This window comes from Hemicordylus capensis, chromosome 2 (assembly GCF_027244095.1).
Source record: "Hemicordylus capensis ecotype Gifberg chromosome 2, rHemCap1.1.pri, whole genome shotgun sequence".
Classification (NCBI taxonomy): Eukaryota; Metazoa; Chordata; class Lepidosauria; order Squamata; family Cordylidae; genus Hemicordylus; species Hemicordylus capensis.
Window position 1 is genome coordinate 24,517,759 of NC_069658.1, and position 26,243 is coordinate 24,544,001.

Sequence of the window (26,243 nt, forward strand, 5' to 3'; positions counted from 1 at the left end):
CTCAAGTGAACTCATCTATTGATTGTATTACAAGAGATAAAACTGCTTACCTGGGCAATTATGATACAATGACAATGGCATGCAGCCAAAGAATGCACACCTTCAGTGGCTGTGTCCTGCTTTAGCAGTGTAGCCACCTGCATGCTGGGGCACAGAATTTTCACAGCCATTGTGAGCATGCATCTTTTGACCGCACACACACAGTGTTAGGATGTCAGCCACTAGTAGCTACGCCTTTCTGGCAATGGGTGAATTCCCTTGGATCCAGTGTGAAAAAATTCCAGATCCACTGAATTATATTCTATATATCAGAAGTGCATTGATGTAGGTTGATGACCTCAGCAGCACACTAGCTTCCGCTCAGATTTCGTGAGACTCAGCATGGAGTGGAAGGCCCTCTCTCAACCCTCCTGGGCTTTCCCCAGAATCTGGAGAGCCCTGCAGAATATTTGCTGCTGACATCCAGGAAATTCAGGTTTTTAGCAGCATTCCTATATGGAACCTTACTTAGATATAAGTGGGATGCTATGAATGCTGGATAAAATTATTTGCTTATCCATGGCAGCTGAAGAGACTATAATAGTCATTGCAGTAAATGATTAGTCTCAAAGATGACTTAACCCAGTGGTTAAGCTTTAAATTAAAAACAGAGGGAACATGTCTAGAGTGGAACTGGAAATAGGCTAGAAATAGATTCCTCAACGGCATTTTCTGTAAAGTTAAATACGTAATTAATTACCTGAAGAAACACATCATTTGCTATGTTGAGATGAGAACTCAGGCCAAATGGGACACTTGTTAATGGTCTTAAAGTCTGTATAATTATTTAAAAATTATACCATTATTTATTAGTTGCCATATCCCACATGGCTTCAATCATATTTTATTTTATTTTTTTAAAAAAATTGCATCAATGATCTTATTTGGCATTTCTGTGCTTATTACTGAAATTCTATACAGTACTTTTATGGAAGGAAAAATTGGTGACTGATTCGCATAATAAACTCTATTCATCACTGTGAGCTTACGCCAAAGGAACCATGTTATTTGTACATTTTTTGCTTTCCCATCCTGCTTATAGAAGCATTTTATGCAGCTGAGTATATCATACTTTTATTAATGGAAATTCTTTTTACTAGAATACCAACAAAGAGCTTAAAGAAAGTCTGCTCTTCTATATGGATATTGGAACCACTGTTGCAGGCAATGCATTGGCGTAGCCATTACTGAACTGGGGACAATGACAACACAAATGTTCCCTGGTTGTCGGTGTCCAGGGGTCGTCCCCCCCCCGCCCCCTGGGCACCCAGCCTGTGAATAAAGAGCTCACTGGCTGAGAGAGGGTGCTAGGCGGCTTGTCCATGTACTGATACTGGTCACGCCTCCGGCATCGAGATGCTTCCTCTGATGCCGACACAGTGGGTGTGGCCATCATGGAGTTGGGGCTGAGCATGGTACTAAACCAAACAGGTAGGTGCTGTTGTTGTTGTTTCTGTTGTTGTTGTTGGTGGTGGTGGTCTTCCTCCAACCTTCCAATTCCCCAGGGGAATAGCTTGCAGAAAGAAGACAAACCTGACCCCACCAAGGAAAATGATTAAATAATCATTTGTATAATGCTTTTGAGTGTTCAAGGCACTTCACATTACTTATCTTGTAAGTATTACAACAACCCTGTAAAGGGAATGGCTATACTATACTATACTATACTATACTATACTATACTATACTATACTATACTATACTATACTATACTATAGAAAGTCTTGTTGAAATTTATTAGTCCTTTGGAGTAAGTCCTGAGTAGTACTATTGAAAAAATGAGTCTGGATGTCAGTCACTAAGGATTGTTTCCATACTGCAGCTGGGGTTTGAGGCTGAGAGGCAATGACTTGTCTACGGCCACTTAGTGAGCTCTTGGCAGCAGCAAGGTTCAGACTGGGAAAGCCCTGATTTGTAGCTTATCCGCTACATGACACCAGTTTGCAATTTGTGTTTTAAAAAAACATAGTCCACTTTAATAGTAAATAACTCCATTTGTAAAAACAATAAAAAGAGAACAGCAGCATTAAAAAAACCACAAAGACAATGAAACACTAGAAAACCTGGGGAAATGAATACAGGCTTGGTGCTGGATGTGCCTTCTTTGGGAGGGGATTCCACAGATGAGGTGCTACCACAGAAAAGGCCTTCTCACAAGTGTCCACCTGACATACCTCCAGTGCAGCAAGAACATAGGTCAAAGCCTTCAAAGCATATCTCTGTGCCCTGGCAGGCTGATATGAGCAGCACAAGGGACTGGGCAGGGACTGGTAGAGTAAATCCACCATATCTCTCCCTAAGCATAATGCTTTATGAACCACCTGAAGCACCAATAATTATGCAAATGGGTTCTCATGTTTTACCTGGGATTCCAGCAGGCCCCGGAGGCCCTGGTGGGCCTTGATAACTCCGAAATCCAAAATCCCCCCGACAGCCACATTCTGGTGGGCTCTGAGGTCCAGTCTGTGTAGTCTGCAAACACACAATTTTTTTTTTTAAAGCTACATAGAGTGTATACTACTATATGTGCTTACACTGCTGGTTAAAAAAATGATATCTCTAGTGTAAAACCTCAAGTTTACGTTGTTACAGTCATGTTATCCTGTTGTGCCAAATGAAGAGATAATCTATCATTCTAGATTTTTCTGTCCTCTGATAGTTGATGGTGAAAAACAGCTGCTCTTCAATGGCTCGTCAAGATGGTCTTTATCTAAAATTCATTGGTGGAAAGAATCTGAGGTTACATGTACTTTCTTTAAAAAGTGTGTGCACTAGTGTTTGTTGGTTGTGGTAAGTTGTGGAATGTGCTCCCTGTGGGAATGCTCCCCGTGGGAATAAGAGGTTTTTCACTCCTGGAGGCCTTCAAGAAAGCTGTAAAGACCTACTTCTTCAGTTTGGCTTTTAATAATATCTAAGTGGTTTTAATGAGTTCTAGGTAAATATTTTAAATAGTTTTACTTTTTATTGTGAACCACCCTGAGACATTTTTGGATGGGTGGTATATAAATAGAATGAAGAAATGGAATGAATGAATGAACAAATGGCCATCGAATTGGGCCAGAAAGAGAGAATAAGAGATCTAAGGTTCTTGGGATCAGTGTTCCCTCTAAGAGGGATTCCCAGATGTTCTTGACTACAACTCCCATAATCCTCAAGCAAAGGCTATTGCAGTTGGGGAAGCTGAGAACTTTAGGCAACAACATGTGGGAATCCCTCTTAGAGGGAACGCTGCTTGGGATGCTGGACCGGTGTTGCTTTGGAATTTGAGCTGCTGCTTGCACCCCTACTTACTTCCTTGCTTCCTGCTCACCCTGTTTGTAGACAAAAAGGCAACTAATTACACAAGGTATATGATGGATGGCTACAGTTATTCTGGATTCAAAACCGGCCAGGCGTTATAAAATCAAATAATCTGGTTAAATAGGTTTACTTGGAAAAACAGCAACAAAGTTGTATATAATTTTACAGAAGCCTGGCAGTCCTGCCACCACCCTGAAAGTTTAGGTTGAGCTGGCGGCACCACTGAAAGGTTTTTCATGCCCCCCACCCCAACAAACCCTCTTAGTGATCAAAATAAGGATGGAACTATTAAAAGACCATGGGTTGTCTGAGGGTCTGCTTTGCTGCAGTAGGTCCTGGCTTGTTTTATACACATGGCTTTTAGTTTGAATCTCCTCCAGAATTGAATGTGCCAATCCATTTTCTAGCGGCATTTCCCCCAAAGTCGCTGTGGGCTATCAGCGACCAGTACAGACATGACACTGTTTTCCCCCGAATCAAGGCTGCGCATTCTGGCTTAGCTTGAATTATGTCTGTCTTAAAAAACCCCTCTATTTTCAGTGGCTTAAAAAACAAAACGGAATACCAAGGCTTCTGTTATACCCTGAGGTTTCTCTGTGGTGCGTGGAGTGGCCATTGCCAGTAATTCAGCATTTTTCAAAACGCAGTGAAGGGGAGTTTGACAGCTGTGTTGGGTATGGTCTGCTCTGAGTAATTTGCAATTGCAAGGGTTGAGCGGGGGAGGGGTTATGGCAGATTGGTGAATTTATGTGGAGGGAATCCAAAAGGGGAGGGGGAGGGAGAAACTCCTGAGTTAAATGCAAGCACAAGCTGCAAAAGATGGGTCTTCCTATGCTTTACATAGGCTTTAGATATGCAGAATGGAGACTAGAGCTTCAATGTAACCTGAGCCCTTTTTGTCTGAGCTGATTCCAGAAGCCTGCATTTTTCTTCATGACAGAGAGAAATCAATGATTTTCACTTTAAACTTCCCTGCTTCTTAAATGGTCTGGGGTGTCTGTGTGTGGCGGGGTGGGGGACATGAGGTGATGAAGGCAGTCACTCGCAAAGGCAAGTTCATTATAAAAATCAGCAAAGATTTGGGTCAGATTCGGGTTAAGCGTTCTGCTGTTTGATCCAGCTGCTTGGCAACTTGTCATGCCGCTCTTCCATAACCAGCTGTCAAACTAACAACAAAAAAAGCTCTCTCACCTCCTCCTTGATTGGTTGGAGGAAAAACCCAAAGCAAGCGGTGGGAACACACAGGAAAAAGATCTGCCAGGAATTGTGGAGAGGAGTCGACCCTATGTGAACTATCCAGGTAATCCCCCGAATTAAACCTCTGTGAATCTGCTGCGAAGCAGATTTGCTCTTCAGATACCATGTGTGAATAACTCCCAGGTAGGGCCGGGAAAGATTCCTAACTGAAACCTTGGAGAACGGTTAACAAAGAGAAAAAGTGAGAGACTCCTTTCTTCAGTCCTGGGCTCTATTTTGCATTAGCGGGCCGTTGGCCTTCCAGCCACTGGAAAAGATGCTGCAAAGAGCCAGTGTGGTGTAGTGGCTAGAATGCTGGACTAGGACCGGGGAGACCCGAGTTCAAATCCCCATTCAGCCATGAGACTAGCTGGGTGACTCTGGGCCAGTCACTTCTCTCTCAGCCTAACCTACTTCACAGGGTTGTTGTGAAAGAGAAACTCAAGTATGTAGTACACCGCTCTGGGATCCTTGGAGGGAGAGCGGGTTATAAAAGTAATAATAATTACCTCGCCGGGCCGGATCCGCCGCCTCTCCTCCCCCCCCCCCCCGCCCAAGTCTCCGGCCTGGCCGAGTGCCACCGCCGCGGCCAGGCCCGCCGCCGCCTGGCATCCAGCCCTGCTGCCGCCGGCCTCTGCGTTCGGGCCGGGCCCGCCACCGCCGGCCTCAACGCCGCCGGCCTCCGTGGCTGGGCCAGGGCCCCCGCCACCGCCGGCCTCCATGGCCCGGCAAGGCCCACCGCCGCCTCTGTCCTCCACCACTGAGACGCGCCTCAGCCAATCAGGTGCGTCTCTCTGCTCCGCTGCCCAGCCAATCAGCTGGGTTGCCGGGACGCATCCCCACAGAGGCTGAGGCACGTCTACGAGAATTAAATATATAGATTATACTAGGGATGTTTGCGGGGGGACAAACCCTGTCAATTTACATCTCAGTAATACAGAGGCCAAGAAAGGCAAAGGATACTGTGTGTGTGTGTGTGTGTGTGTGTGTGTGTGTGTGTGTGTGTGTGTAGATACACGAAACCAATATAAAATCCAAAATGCACCTGCATTATACAACCACAAACAATACACAAAGATTTATCTACTTACATCCTAATCCAATCCAGAAGAAGTGAACAGAACTTGATGGAAGTCAGAAGTCTTAGATGCAGAAAAACATGGGCTTTATAAGAAGATTCCTTCCCCCAGTATAAACGCATGGTTGGTGTGAGCTGCTTCTGTGAGCTTCTCTGCACTCTATCCTCAGCTAGCTGAAGTTTAACACAAAGCCTGCTTCACACACCCATCCACCTTGAGCTTCTGTACACTCTCTTTGTCAGTCTCTCACCCCCATTGCTCTGCAATTAGTAAACAATATGGGAGGTCTTCTTCTCTAGTACTCAGGAGAAGACAAACATAACTTCTTGCCTTAAACAACAGATTGAAAGACGAGCCCAAGGAGAGAAGCTGTAGCCTTCAGGTCTTGCTTCCACTAACAAGGTAGAGAGAAAGAATAGCCGCATTTGCACGTAACGGCAAATCGTGGGTAGCTGAACCTTAATCTTTGTAACCATGAACTGCATCACAGATGTTCGTCCCACCATAGCCTGGCAACCTCCAGTTTCAGAGCAGGGGAGCCACTCCCTCTTCCTGGCTAAGCTCCAATTTAAACCTTTGGTCTGTCATGTGTTTCGCTGCCCCAGGCCTGGGACCTCCCCAAGAAAGCTCCCTCAAGACTTCTTGAGCTCCTTGGAACAACACCCCCCGCCGCCGCCACCTAAGCCCACTCCAGTCCTGGCGTCTCCCACAACCTCACCATCATGGCCCCCTGATATCTGCATGCCAGCACCAACAACAAGTTTGGCAGGAGCAGACAGAGCAGAGGCGGAGCTTAATTTTCTCCCCACCCACCATTTCCTTGCTTTAAATTTCCTGCCCAGAGGCTTTCCCTCCATGCTGGCTTTCAAATAGGTAGCTCTGTCCATAACCAATTAAGACAAAGTATTTGGGTTTAAGCCATTTCATCCCCATTCAAGTCAATGGAACTAAAATTATTTTCCATTCATTTTATTTTGTATTTATTTATTTTATTTTATTTACATTTTATATCCCGCTCTTCCTCCAAGGATCCCAGACCCAGAGCGGTGTACTACAGACTGAAGTTTCTCCTCACAACAACCCTGTGAAGTAGGTTAGGCTGAGGGAGAAGTAACTGGCCCAGAGTCACCCATCTAGTCTCATGGCTGAATGGGGATTTGAACACGGGTCTCCCCGGTGCTAGTCCAACACTCTAACCACTACACCACACTGGCTCTTTGAAATGCTTGTGCCTTTGTTTAATCCATCCAAGAAAAAGTTTTCATCAATTTAATATATCAGAACAGTACTATTTCACTCTATTTCAATGAAAAACACGCTCACACGTGTGCACACAAACAACAACCATTTGTGCTTTCCTGTTCATTGAGTAACAAGATTTTGTTACAGCTTGCTGATGTCACTTCCATTGGAGGAAAAACTGGCTTCAACAATCAATAGGACTGTTTTAGTTGCAATTCCACATTTATGGAATTCCCTGACATCTGCCAAATCCAAGAGGCTGGTCCATTTAAGCATATGGCAAAATACTTACCTTTAGGCAGGTTTTTTAACTTTTTGGTTTAAAAACAGTGCTATAAGATACTTGTAGCTCGACTGGCCCTTTTTGAAGAGATAGATTTTAATTTCTGCTGCTAGATAATAAATAAATATTTATTATGGTTTGATTTGTGTTACTTTGTTTTAAATTGTTTTGATTTTTTTTGTCTAATTGTTCTCTGATCTGAGAATTTTTTTAATTGAAAAGTGAAATATATTTTTTAAAATAAATGTTAGAAGAACACTTGTTAAAAAGAATCACCAACTATCCAAAAGGATATATTTTTATCTATAATTGTAAACAGCCTGTCCTACTGTCACTTGAACGGGAGCCTACAGACTGAAGCCAATTTTAAATACGTTTACCATCTCTAAAGAACTTTAATCCTTATAATAACAATAACAAAATATCTGAAAATTCTAGGTTAACTGAGCTGTGAATGGATGCTTTACGCTAATTCAACATCAACAGTATTTTTAAAAATAACCAGTCAAATAGTCCCTTAGTTTTCCACCATCACTCTTAATAGTTTAACACACAAGATGCATTGTAAAATCCTGAAGGAAGGAAGATCTCTAATTGCCCCAAGAAATTGTACAGTCTTTGATGTGCGTCTGATGCTGTATTTGATGAAGAGTTCAGTGTAAGTCAAACATTCTTCACATCCTGCTTCATAAAAATCATTTGATCCATTATAAGATAACATGTTTTCTATTTTGCATGTCTTATTAAATATCAAAGTATGATCCAGCCAAAGTTAAGTTAGTCCCAATGACTTTAATGGAACTTAAAAGCGTGTAACTTTGACTGGATCACAGCCATGCAGTGTTGTACATGTTTACTTGGAAGTCAGTCCCACTATGTTCAGTAGATCTGCCTCCTAGGTAAGTGTGCAGAAGACATCAGCCTGAGTTTGATACAGTAAATAAGAAATCTGATTGTAGGGGTTGGGGGGGACTAAGCTTATAGAAAATGATAGGCTACTGGTGCCCTGCTAAGGAGCCTTCATATAGCATATATAGCATCACATATCAAAAAACATCTTTACTAAAATACTTTTCTTAGAAGTAGTGCTAATTGTCTTATGCAGTAAAACAAACTCTCAACAGCTTTCTAAATGTTGTCTTATATAAGATTAATTCAGAGTACCTGGACTCTGTTTGAGGTAGTCTGTGCTATATCGTCTACCTCTGGTTTCAAGGCATTTGGTTCAGTAGAAGGGCTATTACCATCATCATCATCCTCAACCGTCCACTCAAAAAGTCGACTCCGCTGTCTCAACAATTCCCTGCTGCTGGTGGAACCTTTGTGGCCAGTCTGGTGGTGACTTTGCAATACTTTGGCCACTGGATTATTAGATCTTCTGCTCACCTCCATGAATTCTTCTTGGCACAGGCAAAAATGGAGAAACAGAAGCAAAGCCGGGAGACTCCAATTGAGGAAATCCTTGGGTGCCATATTATTCAACATAGCAAGGTCTCAGGCGTTCAAGTGCCTTTTACAAGGGAAAGATCTGCTGTTGCCGTGATGTGGTCTTTTCAGGCTATTCCACACGATTAAGCTTGGCAACAAGACCTGGTTACCACAGCTTTATATGCTGTGTGCAATAAATTATACTATGAAAATGTCAGAGTGGTAGGATCCTTCATCCCAAATCAGTCATGCTTTCTTAAACAACCCCGTCATTATTCACCACATCCCCCACTGCAGGGAAAATTGATTTGTATGCAGGAAATGACCACCGTATTTATTGGACAGCTGTGGTTCTATTTGGGGGGCATGGACAAGTGTTACACCCTTTTCTCTCTCTTTTTGGCATGTTTTCCTTTTAGCATGAAGAAACAAGATGGAAATGAAGACCATGTGGCTAATGTTTTATGCTCCTTGATTAGACATGGAAAGGCTGGGAATTCTTCAGGCTCTTTTTGGACACCGTCCCCTGTTTGCTGTCATCGAAAAGCTGAGGTTCTGGCAATTAGGAAACAAAAGCACAAGGGGAGGGTTTTTTTGCTTGTGATTCTAACTTGAAAATTGTTGCTAACTTACTATACTTTTTTGCTTAAGAGAAGACAAACGTTCTCTTGTGTGCCAGCCCCTAGAAGGAGACTCTGTAAACAGGCGAGAAACACTTGGTTGAATTCAGGCTCATACTGAGTCCCAGTTCTGAGTGCTAAGCTAGAGCTTCCCAGGCAAACACCCCCCACCCCCTTACATACTCTTCTAATTTCTGATGTTTTCCTAAAGGCTGTTGCCAAACCAAATCTGATTTTTTCCTACCAAGTACAGATAAATTACCACAAACTCAAGAAGCATGTCTCAGTCTTATAAATTATCCTCTCCCGGTACAATTTTCCTATCATTCTAGTAATCCTATAATTTTTGAAACTACCCACAGATACATGTTTAGGATGCTAAAAATTCAAGACGCAACCCTGTAGGTAGTGCTGCCTTTAAGTCATTTTACTAATGAAGTGGTTTCACTAGAAACCTACACATCAGTATTAGGGATGTCCTTTGCCTTGATTTTGCCTGGAGTTGAGCAACCCAGAAAATCACTACAGTGTCCTAAAATCAAATGTCATAAATTTTAAAAGTATACACAGAAGAGGGGAAAGATGGAACCTTGTCTGCTAGAAACATGTTGGAATCTGCTGTCTTTGGACAAATGTAGACACAGTCCAGAGTCCTGTGTGTGCTCCAGTGTGAATAATGACCTCCTGCACATGACAGTTGCCTATCAATTGAGGGAGGCAGGGAAGCAGTGCCTCTGTCACTTGTAGCACTTGTGTTGCAGGTTGGCTGTCTATGTTCTACCCCTTTCATCTATAACAGTTTATCCCTTCCAAATATGCTTTCAGCCTCAGGAATGTAGAACTATATACATCTTCTTTCTCCTCCTCCTCGCATCCAAGTGTCAGCCATGACAATAGTCAAAACAAAGCTTCTAGTCGGACACAAACTATAGCTTCCTCCATTGGTACTTGGATCTACCAGCGATTCCCACAAATGGCCTGGTTCACACAATCATTTGAATCTAGGTTTAAAGTCAATAACCAAAGTTAGCATGATTATGTCTCACGCCAATATGACCAATGTCAGTTTGTATCCCTAGATTAATCTAAGATTCCTGCCTTGGTGTGGGTTCACAAAATCGCACTAATGTTAGTTACTGACTTTAAACGTAGATTCAAATAATTGTGTGGATCAGGTCAATATGTCGAATCTAATTGAAAATGCCAAGATCGAATGCTGTTTAGAAAGTGGCAAACTGTTTATGCCTTTGACAAATGGAAAATAAATCACAGTTCTCTGTAGCAGTCATATCATTGGCTAGGGGTACAAAGAAGATTTACAGTACCAGGACAAGAATAGTGGTATAAGAGCAGCAAAGGTCACAAGCAACAGTCAGGGCAAGAACTACCTGAAGTTGCATTTCTGTGTAAATAGTGGTAAGAGCCACTATTTAAGCAAAGATTCTACTTTAGGAGGTTAAAGGTAAAGTGTGCCGTCAAGTCAATTTCAACTCCTGGCACCTACAGAGCCCTGTGATTTTCTTCGGTAGAATACAGGAGGGGTTTACCATTCGCTCCTCCTGCACAGTATGAGATGATGCTTTTCAGCATCTTCCTGTATCACAGCTGCCCGATATAGTGCCAGCAGGGATTCAAACCGGCAACCTTCTGCTTGCTACTCAAGCATTTCCCTGCTGCGCCACTTAAGGTGACTCAATTTAGGGGGTTACTGCCCTCTTAAAAAAAAAAAAATCTTACTAGAAACTAAGTTTTCTCATTAATAAAGGGGGATTAAAAACCTGGGACTCTATGGACATGTGATGAGTCAGAGAAAGCATAAATCTCCATGGCATTTAATAATTTAATTCAGCAAATGTTGGAAAGGCATTGCTGTTTTCAGCCAGTGGTAGAGATTTCAGAGCTTGCCAAATGCTGTTCTGGAGTTTCCTGTGGCATTAAAGTGAAAAATGTTTCCAGATGCATAATGCCCATTCATAGCACAAATATACCGGAAAAGGGAAGAACAAACCATTGGAGGTATGGTTTCACGGTTTTGCAGCCTGGGCAAAAAAATAGATATCAGCATAATTTTGACCCCAAAAGATTGATCACCCCTGCCTTCTTAATTATATCCACCACTTGCACAACTCCCCTAGGTATACTATCATTCCAGTGATTTCAGCTTCTTTGGCATATTTGTTCTATATAAAACAAATGAGAACTAGCAACTTAGGCTCAAGAATCATGGGAGCAGGCTCTTTATGGAGTGATCCCACATGCCCAGCTGGGAGTGAGGAAGGTAAAATTACCAAATATCAAACATTTGATCTGCCTATTTGGTGGGTTTTTGTTGTTGTTGTTTTTGCCGTGGATCCAGTATCAGACATACTGTCAAATAAACCAGCAGCTGGTCCACATTAAGATGTGGACAGAAGATGTGCCCTATCCAAGTTTGGGAGCTCTGCACACTTCCATTTTGTGATCATCTGTGAGTTAAAGCGGGGGAGGAAGTGATTGTGTGCTAAGCAGCCCCTGGAGTGAGAGCTCCCTCCTCCTACCCCACATGCAGCTGTACCCAGCTCTTTAACAAGGTAGGATGAAAAGCCCTCCTGCCCAGCTGCTGTGAAGCACATGATCACTTCCTCCCCCTCTTACCTTTTATTTATTTTATTTATTGTTAAATTTTGATACCTCCTTTTGTTAAAAAAAAAACCTCAAGGTGGTTCACACAAGACTATAAAAATTACACAATTAAAATATTAAGCTAGAATATAAAAATAACAGATCTGATTAAAAGATTAAAAAACAAGCACAATAGAGCAAGAAAAAACAAAAACAAAGCAGGAGCAAAAGAAACAATCATATAAAAGCCTGGGTAAAAAGGCAAGATTCCACACACTTTCTAAAAACCGTGATGGAGACTGAAGAGCGATGGCCACCAAGAGAGTATTCCAGAGTCTGGGGGCAGCAACAGAGAAGGCCCTGTCCCATGTGCATGACAGCCAAGCCTCTGTCATTGTCGGGACCCTGTTCAGAACTTCCTCAGACAACCTCATCAGGCGAGCATCAACCCTTGGGAGCAGGCAGTCCCTCATGTATCCAGGGCCCAAACCATTAAGGGCTTTGAAGGTCAAAACCATTCAGCTTCACCAGGCCTGCCCCTGACTTATCACATTCCATCTCCTGAGCAATAAAAATCCACCCCTGACTCTGTCTGATGTTTTTAAAATTGCAGCTTGGCAGACCTAAATGAAGGTTGTCCAGTATTAGTATGACACCTTTTTAGAGTTCTGTCCTTGTTTAAAGTAGTATAACTGCAAATGTCAGGCAGTTAGCTTGTTAATGGCCCTAAATAGTTAGTAGTGGGTGGTCCCAAACGTTTGTTGATAAAGTAGCTCATATATCTGCACCAGTTTGGATGCTAAGGTTTTTGAAGGCCAGGATGGAATGCTCCAAATGTGCTGCCTGGTTCTGTTATATTGGATAATATTCAAATCGCGTCGCCTGAAGAGGTGGTCAGGCTGCTTGGAAGTCTTGGACCAACCACTTGCATGCCTAAGCCTTGCCCTTTCTGGTTGCTGAGGGCGGCCAGGGATGTGCTGGGTGCTAAACACCTTCCTGGACCAGAAGGAAGTGTTAATGTCCTACTGCCTCTTTGAGAAATACATTGCACAGGAAAGAGACAACTTTGGGAACGAGAGAAAAAGGCAAACTTCCTTTTTGTTGCTTAAGTTTGCTGATATTGTCTAGAAGTTTGGTTGCTATTGTCTAGATCATGTTCTTTTATGTTCTTTTATAAAGTAAAGTCAGTGTTGACTCCTGGCGACCACGGAGCCCTGTGGTTGTCTTTGGTGGAATACAGGAGGGGTTTACCATTGCCATCGCACAGTAGGAGATGATGCCTTTCAGCATCTTCCTATATTGTTGCTGCCCGATATAGGTGTTTCCCATAGTCTGGGAAACATACCAGCGGGGATTTGAACCAGCAACCTTTTGCTCCCTAGGCAAGTTTCTTCCCTGCTGCGCCATTAGGTGGCTTATGTTCTTTTATACGGAGCCTCAAAATGGGCTTTGGATCCACAAATATTTGCTGTTTTGTTAGTCATTCTGATCTGGAGTATAAGGACGGAACCACTCTATCTGGAGAAGGGGGAGCACCATGTAAATCTATCAGTACTAACATGCAGAGATACTGATGCAATGTTATACACTTACATCACACAAACTATATATTCTAGTGTTGTCCTGGCTGTTACACAGCTCTGCTGTATTCTTATTCTGAATTTCATACTTGAACATTTTTCTGTACCATCTATAAAATACAATTAGCCTTTCTGTAACCATGTGTTGGGATAACAGTCGTCTTGATTCTGACCTTTGGTAATAGGGTTGTGGGAAAGAGAGCTATATAATTTGAAACCTCCTGATCAGATTTCACCAGATGTGTATAGCAACCTGAACCCAAGACCAGAGAATTTATTAGTTTCTGTCTACCTATTTTGTAGGTCAACAATAGCTTTTTAACTTTGTCATAATGTTTGTGGTATAATTTGATCAAGGGTTTTGATTATTTTACAGCTTCCTCTCCCACCAAGGTTGCCAAATGTGTGTGTGTGTGTGTGTGTGTGTGTGTGTGTAGGATCTGATCCTATGTCTTTTATAGCAGCCTGATATGCAAGAATTCAGCAAGGGAAGCTTTCTCCATCGTTTCGTGTCCATACTAGGAAAAGCTTCTGAATTTTTAAAAAATGAGCATGCTTACTGAGAGGACACAAATACAGAGCAGAGGAAAACATTGTGCAACTACTTAGAAATGGGCGTATCTCCTCAAAATCCATGTTTCATGCTATAAACATGAGGATGGAAGATTGTCCGGGGGACGTCTCCTACATGAAGTGATAGCCTCCGATGATGAGTGCACAAGGGGGGGGGAGTGTGAGCACCTTGCCCCAGTGCAGATGTCGCACACCCACACACCCACTACCACTGCCATCTCAGCCTCCCCGCTGCTCTTGTGTCCCTGTGTTCTCTGGCTCCCTCTGAGCCAGAGGTCGGTGCTGATGCTTGTCCACTTGTGAAGCTGGAGGTGGAAGCACAGCAGCAGCAAAAGGCAGGAGCTGGCAAAACTAGAGACAACACAAAACTGTGTCAGCACCGCACTCACCCAGGGAGCAGGGTTGGTTTGTGGGGGGGTGTTGTGTTGAGGCAGAGCATTGCAATTCACCTCAAGTGGTGGGAGGCAATGATTTGTCTCTGAAGATCATAATAGCAATCAAACTGGTCTGGGATAAAGAAAAAACTGCAAAGGGCAATGACCAGAAGTGGCAAAGGTACACTCAGGTGCAGAGGCAGGTGGACGTGCCCTTGGGAGTCACCTCTTCGATACATCACCACCTACACAGAAAACCACTCGGACTTTGACAAGTTGCACTAATGGCTCAATTACAGTTCTGCTCATTGTGTAAGTTGTTCTCCTAGGATTTTCATGTCAGAATATCTGAGGTATGAAAAGAAACGGGTGTTTCATGGAAGTAGCACAAATCACAGATGGAATGCAGATGACATCATGTGGAACCCCTGCAAAATCCCCCATAGCAATCAGTGTTCATGGTAGAATAAACCTCTGTCTGGAAGCCCCCTTTAAAAGAGGGCTCTTTAATCTGAAGTTTCATCCTGTGTTGCAGCCTATAAAACCCTGATTTCCCCTTATAACAGTAGCTCAGCTATGCTGGATGACACCTGGCCATCTAAAAGCAAATTTCCTCAGTTCCTTCCTGAAACCGCAGATTATGGGACAAAGTCCAAAAAGCAACACAAGAGCTCAGTCTCAGAAAGCAGCCTGAATACTTCAAAAAGCCAAAGAAAACAAGGCTGTGATGCTGGCAAATTAACTCTTTCCATGGCACAGACTATGCTGTCATGAACATACTTTCCTGATTTGTCAAGGAAGAGTTGGCTGCCTTTGGCCGTTGTGTGTGTGTGTGTGTGTGTGTGTGTGTGTGTGTGTGTGTGTGAGTGAAGCTGACTGCTTGGTCAACAATGATTGGCTGATATTTCCTCAGGGATCAGGAAACATTTCTTGAAAGGGCAATCTATCTGTAGTGCGGGGTGGAGACCAGTTTGCGCCTCTGGATGTGACAGACGGAGGCGCTCTTACCTCTGGACTTAAGGGTCGAAGTCCAGGGCCTCCACAGCTCTAGAGGCCCCTCAAATCATCTTTAGTTTGTCCTGGGTGGTGTGGTCACCCAGTCAAGCATGATGATGCTTAATTTGCAGGGGAAAGGGGTCCTCCAAAGGCCTCTAGGTCCAGGCTCCAAAATGCACCTCTGATGAAAGAGCAGAAATTAATTGCAGTTTAAATGTGAAGCCATGGTGTGTCAAAGTCGGCAGCTTGTTGAGTTTGCTAAAAACTGGAAGCAACATTGTGGGGATGAGTTTGCAAGATGTTAGTGCTCTTTGGGAGTGTGATGTAGGACTAGAGGTTGTAGAGGTTGCTTTAGAAGTTTGCTTGCTTCCAATATGCTCTGCTAGCATATTTGTAAATAAACGGACATGACTATAAACCTCCAGTGCTTTCTCTCATTACAAGGAAAGGAAACACAACCCGTAATGTGCTGCACTTCTGGTAGTGGGGTGAGCAGCCAACCCTCTTTTTGGTAACAGGCACTAGGATTAGGAACATAGGGAGCTGCCTTATACCAAATCAGACTCTTAGCCCATCTAGCTCAGTAGTCTACACTGACTGGCAGCAGCTCTTCAAGACTTCAGGCAGAGGTCTCTGCCACCCCTACTTGGAGATGCCAGGGAGCAGACGCACAGCCAGCTGAATGGCGGCTTGGGCCGGCCCCGCTCTGCGGCCCCCTCCAGATACGCCCGTGTGTGTGATGTCACACACAAGGGGGTGTGGCTTGGGGTCTGGAGGAGCCCAGAGCAAAATCCCCCCCCACCCGGGCTACCAAGAGCCCAAGCGAACTCTCCATCAGTTATTTCAGGCAGCGCCAGCTGCCTGATAGGACATTTTCCCCTTTCTCTCCCTCCAGAGCGGGAGAGAAAGAGGAAAACATCCTATCAGGCAGCCAGCGCTTCCTAAAATAACCAACGGAGAGTTCAGCCTGGGCATGAGAGGGGCGAGTTTGCTCTGGGCTCCTCTGGAGCCTGAGCCACGGGGCTTTGGCGGCCCTTTTCGTTGGTGGCCCGGTCCTTTGAACCCGTTGGCACAATGGTGGCTACGCCCCTGCCAGGGAGTGAACTTGGAATCTTTTGCATGTATAGCAGATGCCCTACCACTGAGCAACGGTCCCATTCCCAAGGGGAATATCTTATAGCAGATAGTAAGGTAAAGGTAAAGTGTGCCGTCGAGTCAATTTCAACTCCTGCCACCCACAGAGCCCTGTGGTTGTCTTTGGTAGAATACAGGAGGGGTTTACCATTGCCTCCTCCCACGCAGTATGAGATGATGCTTTTCAGCATCTTCCTGTATCGCTGCTGCCCGATATAGTACCAGCGGGGATTCAAACCGGCAACCTACTGCTTGTAAGTCAAGCATTTCCCCACTGCGTCACTTAAGGTGACTATAGCAGAGAGTACTCACATGTAATATATCCAACCAGTTTTGAAAATCCAGCTACCCTCCCAGTCTTGAGAGTTCAGCGGAAGGCAGCCACTATAGGGAAGATTTTTAATTGTGTTACAGGAAAAGACAAGTAGTTGAACAAGAAGTACAGGCAGGAAGTAGGAAAGGACTCTGCCTCCAATTAGGATCACTACTAGCAAATGCTAGTGCCACCTACTGGCTGGATATATTACATTTCCACAGAGTCCCCTGCACCCAACCACCCCCAACTTGCTATCATCGACCTGCCAGCCTCAGCTTTCCTGGAAATGTCAACAAGTTGTTCTAGTCTGAACTAAGCAGCCTACTTTCCTTTCACTGTCTTGACAGCTGGACTAAATTTGGTACAAATTGAGGTCCACAAGTTAAATCTCTTGCGCCTCCTAGGAACCTGCCATATAATGAGTCAGACCATTGGTCTATCTAGCTCAGTATTGCCTTCACAGACAGGCAGCAGCTTCTCCAAGGTTGCAGGCAGGAATCTCTCTCAGCCCTATCTTGGAGAAGCCTGGGAGGGAATTTGAAACCTTCTGCTCTTCCGAGAGTGGCTCCATCCCCTGAGGGGAATCTCTTCCAGTGCTCACACATCAAGTCTCCCTTTCATATGCAACCAGGGCGGACCCTGCTTAGCTAAGGGGATAAATCATGCTTGCTACCACAAGACCAGCTCTCCTCTCCTAATGTCCTAATGCCTCAAATGTTCATGTGTCTGCCATCTTGGATTGGGGTAGATGTCATCATTTCAAACTGCACCATGGTGTTGGGAGGCCAAGTGTGATTATGACCTGTGCCGGGTGCTTTAGAGACAGAGCAGGGAGGGGGAAAGAAATATGTGGGATGAGAATAAGGGGGTGATGCTTAACTTGCAGCGGTGTGTGTGTGTGTGTGTGTGTGTGTGTGTGTGTGTGTGGCTTCAGCAAGGCAGCTGGGGCTCCAAAGGCCTTTAGGTCCAGGCTCCAGAATTACCTAGGTGCACCTCTGGTTAAGGGAGATACCTCCTCCACCATTCCTCCATAGAACAGAATAGCTGTCAGATACAAAGGAGGATTGGCCCAGGGAGCATGAGGATCAAGTCAAGAAGGGTGCCTGTTCAGTGTTCACTGAGGGTATCAAAATTACTAAGGCCAGTTTGGTAAGAGGACAGTCTGATATCATTGGCAGCTAGTTACCCACTCTAATCCTTAGACTTGGGAACAGGGTAGATTAGGCATGTGCAATAAAACAGGACTTGTGGAAGTCACCGCATGGCTTGTGGAGATGGCTTCAGCTTTCTTCTCCTTCAGTTGTTTCCCTACCAGAGTGTTCTTCAAAAGAAGCTCCTTGCTTGTCAATAACAGTAATGTGTCATTGAGGATAACCATATGGAGCTGTTTTCTCTCATTATAAGCCTGCTATTGAAATAAACGAAACACTTTGTTTCTAGTGCTCATCCTATTTCAAACAAGCCTTGCCAACAAATAAATCTTGGTTCAGGATATAAGGCTATTTCTGGGGGTAATTATTTTGCTGCGGTTTGAAGCCTGTTTGTTCGTATAGCTTTTTTGTTCTATTGTGAAGAAAGACTTGCGCTAGCTCAGGTTGCAAGAGACAGTGGTCTTGGGTACACCGTTGCGGAGTTCATTTGCACTGTCTAGCCCAGGGCTGCACAACCTCGGCCCTCCTGCAGATGCTGGACCACAGCTCCCATCATCCTTGATCACTGGCTGGGGTCTCCAGGGGATGATGAGAGTTGTAGTCCAACAACAGCTGGAGAGATGAAGTTGTGCAGCTCTTGTCTAGCATGATGCTGCTTTCAGCTCTGGTCTAGCATAATGCGGCTTCATACTTGCTTGAGGCCAGCCATACATTTAGGATTAACCCAGGCACATAGCTAGGGGAGAGTGGGCTTGTGTTCGCCCTTCTCCCCAGCAGCCCCTTGTAGGGATGGGCCCGGACCGGTCCGGAGGCCATTGAAATAGCCTCCGGACCGGTCCGGACCTGGGCGGTCCAGTTCAGGTGGGGGGGTACCTTTAAGGGCGGTGGGAAGGTTTACTTACCCCTCCCGCCGCTTTTCCGCTTGCCGCCGTAATCCTAAGTGTAATTGGGGCGGCAGGAGACCTCCCTGCCGCCCCTTCCTCGATGTTGCTGGGGAAACTCCCAGCAGTCCTGTGCGCGCCTCCCGCCGCGCTTAAAGGTACCCCTCAACCCCAGTGCCGGACCGCAGTAGGCGGTTCCGTGCACACCCCTAGCCCCTTGCACATGCCAGCCATACTCCCTGCGCGTGACATCATGTGCAGTGGGTGTGGCCAGCACCTGGAAGGGCCCATGCAGCCCTCTGGAGCTAATTCCTCAGCCGGCTCCCTCATTGGCTCGGTGTTTTCTTTGTTCTCTGAAGAAGAGAATGAATAAAACACCCAGCCCAGCCGGCAAGGCAATGAAGCCGACTAGGAATGAGGCTGGAAGGAGCTCAGAGGGAGGAGTGAGGCACAAGCCAGGCCGTTCCCAGGAGTTGGGCATATCATGTTAGCAATAGCAATAGCAATAGCACTTACATTTATATACCACTCTATAGCTGGAAGCTCTCTAAGCGGTTTACAATGATTTAGCATATTGCCCCCAACATTCTGGGTACTCATTTTACCGACCTCAGAAGGATGGAAGGCTGAGTCAACCTTGAGCCCCTGGTAAGGATCGAACTTGCAACCTTCTGATTACAGGGTGGCAGTTTTTACCACTGCGCCACCAGGGGCTCTTCTTTTTGTTCTTTGAACCCCGCCCCCCGCCCGGTTATAGCTCCACCCCGGGTTAACCTAGATCAGGGTTTCTTAACCTTGGGCCCCCAGATGTTGTTGGACACAACTCCCATCATCCCCAGACATGGCCTTTGTGGCTGAGGGTGATGGGAGTTGTAGTCCAACAACATCTGGGGGCCCAAGGTAAAGAAACCCTGACCTAGATGTTACTGTAACCCTATTCAGCAGGGGTGTAGCTAGGGGAGCAGGGAACCGTGTTTGCCTCTCTCCCCGGCAGCCCCTCGGAGTGAGGGAGATAATGAAGAAAATAGGGAGGGGTGGAACTGGGGGGCCCTCAGGAGCTGGGGGGCCCTAACCGGGTTGAACCCATCTGCGCAATCATACCCCTGCTATTCAGACATTATATTGTACATAGGCAATAAAAGCCTCTAAAAAGCTATTGTTTGCAGAGCCTCCAACATGACAGAGACTAAAATAAGGATACTCTTGTGAAGTTACTTTCATGTCACTGTTCTCCCGTCAAGGACCACTGTCAAAATGCCATGCAGATGCATATGTACGCACACATCACAAAGGACTCTTCACGGTTTGCTATACGCTATCGTCACTTCCTGAGCAATAGCTTGACCTGCTCGGGCTAAATGCATGGCTGTGTTCATAAACTGACTCCCACAGTTTCATTTCATTTATTTCACTACTGTAATTTACCTGAATCCTAGTCCCCCCGCCCCCCCAATTATTTAATGTTAGAAACTGGGGGGTCATCTTAAATTCAGAGTCCTGTTCCAGGTGTGGAGAAAGGCCATTGGCGGCCCGGGTTCAGCCTGCCGCCGTGGCCCCCTAGCCCCGCCCTCTGCATCAGCATCTGACGAAGGGAGCAGTTAGCCACGTCCCCTGCGTCTGATGTCAGATGCAGAGGCGTGGTTTAGGTCTCAAATGGGGCTGTGAGGCCCCATTTAGGAACTAAATCCAGCCAGCACCGCATTTGTTGCAGCATGGCAGGGAGAGCCACTCCGGCTATGCTGCGAATGCAGCGCTGGCCGATTTAGCTCCCAAACGGGGCCGCGTGGCCACGTTTGGGACCTAATCCACACGCCCGCGTCTGATGTCAGATGCAGGGGGCATGTCAGGGGAGCAAGGCGTGTCCCCTGAGAGGCGGCAGCCCAGGTTCTTTGAACCCATTCGCTCAATGGTGGCTCCGCCCCTGCCTGTTCCATTTGGGTAAATAGGCATAAGCTGTATTTAACCTAGATTTTTAAGGAGTTCACCTTAAATTCAGAGGAGTCTGCTATTTGGGTAAATATGGCATCTTAGCTATATATTTAATCCTCGTAGACGTGCCCATGGGGATGCATCCTGGCACCCAGCGGATTGTCTGGGCAGCGGGAGCTCATGCACAGCAGAAGGGTGCTGAGCTGCTGCTGGGGGAAATGGCTGCGGCCATGGCGAAGAGGCAGCCGTGGCCCCAGCCACAGTGAGGCAGCAGTGGCAGTCTGCGTGCCTGCCCGGGTCAGGAGGCGGCTGGGCCAACAGGAAGAGGAGGAGGCGGCAGGAGGCAGGAGAAACCATGGACGGGGGGTGGGGGGAGAGAAGTGGGCCGGGCGGGCATCAGAGACACCCACCAGAAGGCAGGGAGAAGGGGCTGAAGGGGGAAGAGAAGGGGCTAAAGCGGGGAAGAAGGGGCTGAAGCGGGGAGAAGAGTTGAACTAGGGGCACAGACGCTATGCGCCCGGTCAGCTTGTGGATGTTTATTCTCTTTTTTTCAGACACCTAGGACTTTAAGGCTTTTAAACAGAAAGGCGAAAATATTTATTTACAAGGATGTCTAATAGCATGAATAATATTGGTTGCATATTGCGGAATAATAGCAGCTCAAACACATAGAGCAATGTTTACTGCCTGCACAGGTAGTTAATGGTGGGGAGATAGAAAGGAAGCTTGTGCCGACATTAGCAATAGCAATAGCATAGCAATAGCACTTACATTTATATACCGCTCTATAGCCGGAGCTCTCTAAGCGGTTTACAATGATTTAGCATATTGCCCCCAACATTCTGGGTACTCATTTTACTGACCTCGGAAGGATGGAAGGCTGAGTCAACCTTGAGCCCCTTGGTCAGGATCGAACTTGTAGCCTTCTGGTTACAGGGCGGCAATTTTTACCACTGCACCACCAGGGGCTCCCATAAGAAATAGTTTTCGGAAGCCATCTCCAAAATCCCCCTCTCGCCAAGGCAAAGCAGGAACAAAACAGGGGCAGTGCTGACCTGATGTTTGCCTCTAGTGGCAAACAGCTACAAGCCATCCTGCCCAATCAGTGGTTGTGCCGCCAGGCAGGGGCCAGTGCTGATGATGCCCCGCCTCCTTGCTGGCCCCACCCCCTTGCTGGCCCCACCCTAACTCCCAAGGCCATGCACCACCCTCTTCCACCTCTCAGAGTACCTCACTGGCTGTTTGCAGGGCACGCCCCAACAAGGTAGGGTGGAGCATGTGGTTGGCTGCCTGGCCTCTCAGTCACTGGTTGCTGCACTATGAAGTCAGTGGCAGAGGCGGCTCTCTCACTCCCCTTCCTGCTAAGCATCATACTTGCCCATGGACAAAGCGAACAAATATCATGCTTGGAGGGAAGGTGAGGCAGTGGGAGAGGGGGTGGAAGATTGCTGCTGAGGGCACTGCTGCCTCAGTAGCACAGCCATTGGTGTCTGAGAGGTCAAACAGCTGCCCGCATACTCCATGATGCCTCCTGATGTCTGCACCCTGCAGATATCCATTGGTGAGATGGAAGCGCCTGGGCTTAAGAGGCAGGAGTGTGGTCACCAAGGGGGTGGCGCTGCAACCGCAGGATTGGAGGAAGGGTGAGATATGAATGTGAATAACCATTGGCAAATGGTGAGGGACACCCCTAACGGCTGTCTTTCCTGATATGAACACTTAAGCCATTTCGCTCAGCTGGAGGAGAACTGAGATCTCCTTTTAGTCTATCTAAATCAGGAGTTCTCAATGTTGGGTCTCCAGATGTTATTGGACTTCAACTCCCATAATCCCCTGCCCTAGTGGCCTTTGATGGGGATTATGGGAGTTGAAGTCCAATAACATCTGGGGACCCAACGTTGAGAATCCCTGGTCTAAATGAATTTGTTCCTGCTGGAAGAAATCTGGATAGACCCTTTTGTTATAGTTAGAGGCTTTTCCAGACAGTGCACCTTCTGCACTGATTCCTATGGACAAAGTTGCTAGGTGCGGTGGCCAAACAATGTACAGCCCTTTTTGGATGTTTTGTCCATGATTAGCTGTCCCACCTGTGAGGAGGAACAGTGTGTGGATGGAGTGTGGGGCAAGTTATGAGATGTGGTTATCTGTGTGGATGGTAACACAGGAGAGGGTGCAGGGTCGATTCCTATGGTTATTTTCCCACAATGGGGTTGGGTAAGGCCCTAGTATAGCATTTGCACAAGGGGATAAAACTGTGCCCCCAAACCAAACCTAGGGTATGTAGTATATGCACCACTGCACATAAATTGTATTATTTTATGAGATTGTTTTTATTGTGTGTTTTGTGGAATTTTAACTGTTTTTACTCTTTTATATTGTTTTTTAAATTTTTACCCCACCTAGAGATGAACCTATCAGTCGGTATAAACATATGATAAACAAACAAATTAACAAACACTATAGCAACTCACAGAATCAGAAGGTGTTTGTGGAGGATTTTTTCCTCCCTTTTGTCCCTTTCCTATGAAAGTTACTTGTTGAAAACCTGGACAAGGCAGCAGCTGTGGAATGTCCAGCTTGTGTCAATTTTCTCGGTTGCCATCCATCTGTTTAGAAAGTGGTTCTATTTAAATGTCTGCTGGGAAAATTTGGTTTAGAACGAAATTCCTGTCATGCCAAAGCCATGAGGGCATTTTGAGCATCAGGCTCAGGAAATGCTAAATCATGTGCATTCCTTTCTTATCATGAAGCTCCTCAAGGAACTCTCATGGTGCACATTACAGTGATATACGAAAGAGACACGCCTTGAAGGACATGCAGCCAACTCCGTGAAAGAGGAGCCAGATTCAGGCCAATGTAAATGCCACCAACCCTTCTATAACTTATGATAAGATCTGATGATCACGTAATCTTCTCAAACAAGGAGTTGCTGATCTAGACTAATTCTATGCATTACACTGGTTGAATTTAGCTCAGCTAAGTGGATAAATGACAGGCCACCTACACTGATGGAATCCCTTGAAACCAATGGGATTAGGACAGTACAGTGGCTGACATGAAGGAAATGATTCAAAGTTGCCCCATTGAAATTAAAAGGACAAGTTAGGCTTTGCATGTTCTGGGTGATTTTGCTCATCATGTCAGCCAGTAATTGCATCTTAAACCTAAGTCATTTATAGCAGAGTACCTAGTTGTAAAAACATTGTTTTAAAGTACTACTTTGAAAAGGATTTAACTCATCATTTGTTTAAAAGCTCTGTGTGTGTGTGTGTGTGGTGTGTAGTTGCAAATTCTGACGCACAGGTGCTCTCCATGACAACCCCCATGGCCATGCCCACCCTGACAGCCAGAGAAGCCGAGAAATACTGGTGCTCCATTCCGCCACGTTCGCCCTCCACTACACCCCTGTAGTGTCTGTCTCATCCCTTTAGCAGATTATTCTCTTTTAAGAGTTTGCATTCATATGACATCACCTGACCCCAACTTGTAACATCATCCCCACCAGCCTTGCCTTGTGAGCTTCAGAATCTGGGATGATGGAGAACTTGCCCTTCCAATCATAGCATGTGAAGAATGGTCTATTATATTGTTGATATCTCAAAGCTGCTAGATCTGATCAGATTCTGGTAAGATAGTGAGGTTATTCACACAATTGCAGAAAATTGGGCTAGCCTCTGCTAGCCCGATTTTCTGCAATCATGAGAACCACCGGGCTCGGCTGTGAGCCCGGTGGTTCTAGCCCAACCCGGGTTTTTTTATCGTGAGTAGCCACGGCTACTCATGAGGAGGCCCTCAGAGGGGAGGCAAAAAACTGCCTCCCAGCTCCAGGGTTCTCGTGCTTGCGCAGGGCATGCTGGAGCTTCCGGGGACTGATCGGCCCCCGCTCCCCCCAGCCCCCGCCGCCTCCATCATGGAGCCAGCAATCGTGTGGGCGGCCGATCCGGCTGCCCAGGGCTCTCGCCCTGCTCGTGTGTGGGGAGAGCAGGCTTAGCCCGCTCTCCCCGCTCACTCTCCAAAACCGGGTCTCACTGATCATGAGACCCGGCTCAGTAAGTTTCTTGTCTAAAAAGGAGTCTAAAAGAGGTTCTTCTAGTGATCATTTGTCACTTGTTCTTATTTCATCTGTGTAGCTATGACATGTAAAAATGTCAACAGTGGAAATGTGAAAGAGTGGCATGGGGAAGGAAATGAAGGCAGCAATTCTGGAGCAAACCTCACTCATTGCACTTTGGCTGTGCTGACCCCTGCGATTAACCCAAACCCAAGTAGCTCAACCATTCTTCGTAGTATTGGGGGACTCTGAAGCTTTTGTGGTGAAAAGACAGGCAAGGAAGAAACAACAGCTGTGAGGCAGGTGGCCATTTGGTCCTCAGCACAGGTGGTGAGTCTCGTTTGGGTTGGCAGGAGGCACCATGTGGCCCTGGCAGGCTGCTGCTCCTCTCAAAGGCCTTCCTGTGGGGCTGCCAATGGCATTCCTCATGCGGATCAGCCAGTGTCAGGGGCAGGGTCTGCTTAGCTTGGAGGAGTGGAGCATGGGACGTGGCTTGGGGCGCTGCCTCTGGCCTACGGTCTCAGTCCTGACCCCCTTTGGTCCTGCTGCTCTGTGGAAGCAATGGCTGTCAAGAGGGCGGTTGTGGCTTGGCCTCCCTAAGCACAGTGTGCGGCTACTTAATGGAGGAGCCTAGGGAGGACCAGAAGGCCTCGTACTTACTGGGCAGGGGGGATGCTCCCACAGTCAGCAAGGTGGGGTGCCCAGGGCAGGCTTTTCAGGTCCCTAGCTAGCTGACCTCTACACACCCATTGCACTGCAGCCGAGCTGACCCTGTGATTCCCCCAAATGTGGGAAACCTGCACTTCCCCCGAACACTTTTGTGGTGAAAAGACATGCAGGCTGTTCTCACGCGCAGGCAGAATGGGCTAAGGAAGCTAAGCCCAGTTTTGCCTGCGTGTGAGAACCGCCAAGAGCTATGCAGCTCCCAGTGGTGGCACAGTGGCAAACCCTCCAAAGAGCCCTCCCTGTTAGCCAGGGTTAAGGGTATATGAGCACACCCTTAGCCCGGGCTCAGTGTCTTGGGGTAGTTTACAAAATAAAATGATAAAACCAGGATTAAAACCGAACATTAAACAGATTAAAAATTTAAAACAACAATTTAAAACAGCAGAACAACAATAAAAACCAATTTACAGCTGATCAAAGGCTTGATGAAAGAAATGTGTCTGAAGCACTCTTTTAAAACCTGCTAGAGCCACCTAATGGTGCAGTGGGGAAATGACTTGACAAGCAAGCCAGAGGTTGCCAATTTGGATCCCTGCTGGTATGTTTCTTAGACTATGGGAAACACCTATATCGGGCAGCAGCGATATAGGAAGATACTGAAAGGCATCACCTCATACTGCGTGGGAGGTGGCAATGGTAAACCCCTCCTGTATTCTACCAAAAACAATCACAGGGCTCTGTGGTCGCCGGGAGTCGACACCGAC

General features: G+C 46.1%; 1 protein-coding gene across 16 annotated transcripts in view; it reads right to left on the reverse strand.

The window, feature by feature from the left end:
- Positions 1-26,243, reverse strand: part of C1QTNF3 (C1q and TNF related 3) — a 100,116-nt gene that overhangs the window by 11,788 nt on the left and 62,085 nt on the right. For 7 of the 16 annotated variants that reach the window (XM_053295058.1, XM_053295060.1, XM_053295056.1 and 4 more), the window contains 2 exons: positions 8,344-9,162; positions 2,403-2,511 (listed from right to left, as the gene is read on the reverse strand). In XM_053295058.1, coding sequence (XP_053151033.1) covers positions 2,403-2,511; positions 8,344-8,664 — 430 coding nt within the window. In that variant the 5' untranslated portion in view covers positions 8,665-9,162. Of the gene's footprint in view, positions 1-2,402; positions 2,512-8,343; positions 9,163-16,797; positions 16,895-21,625; positions 21,643-26,243 lie in introns of those variants that run through there. The other 9 variants (XM_053295070.1, XM_053295068.1, XM_053295069.1 and 6 more) reach the window with 6 other exon arrangements.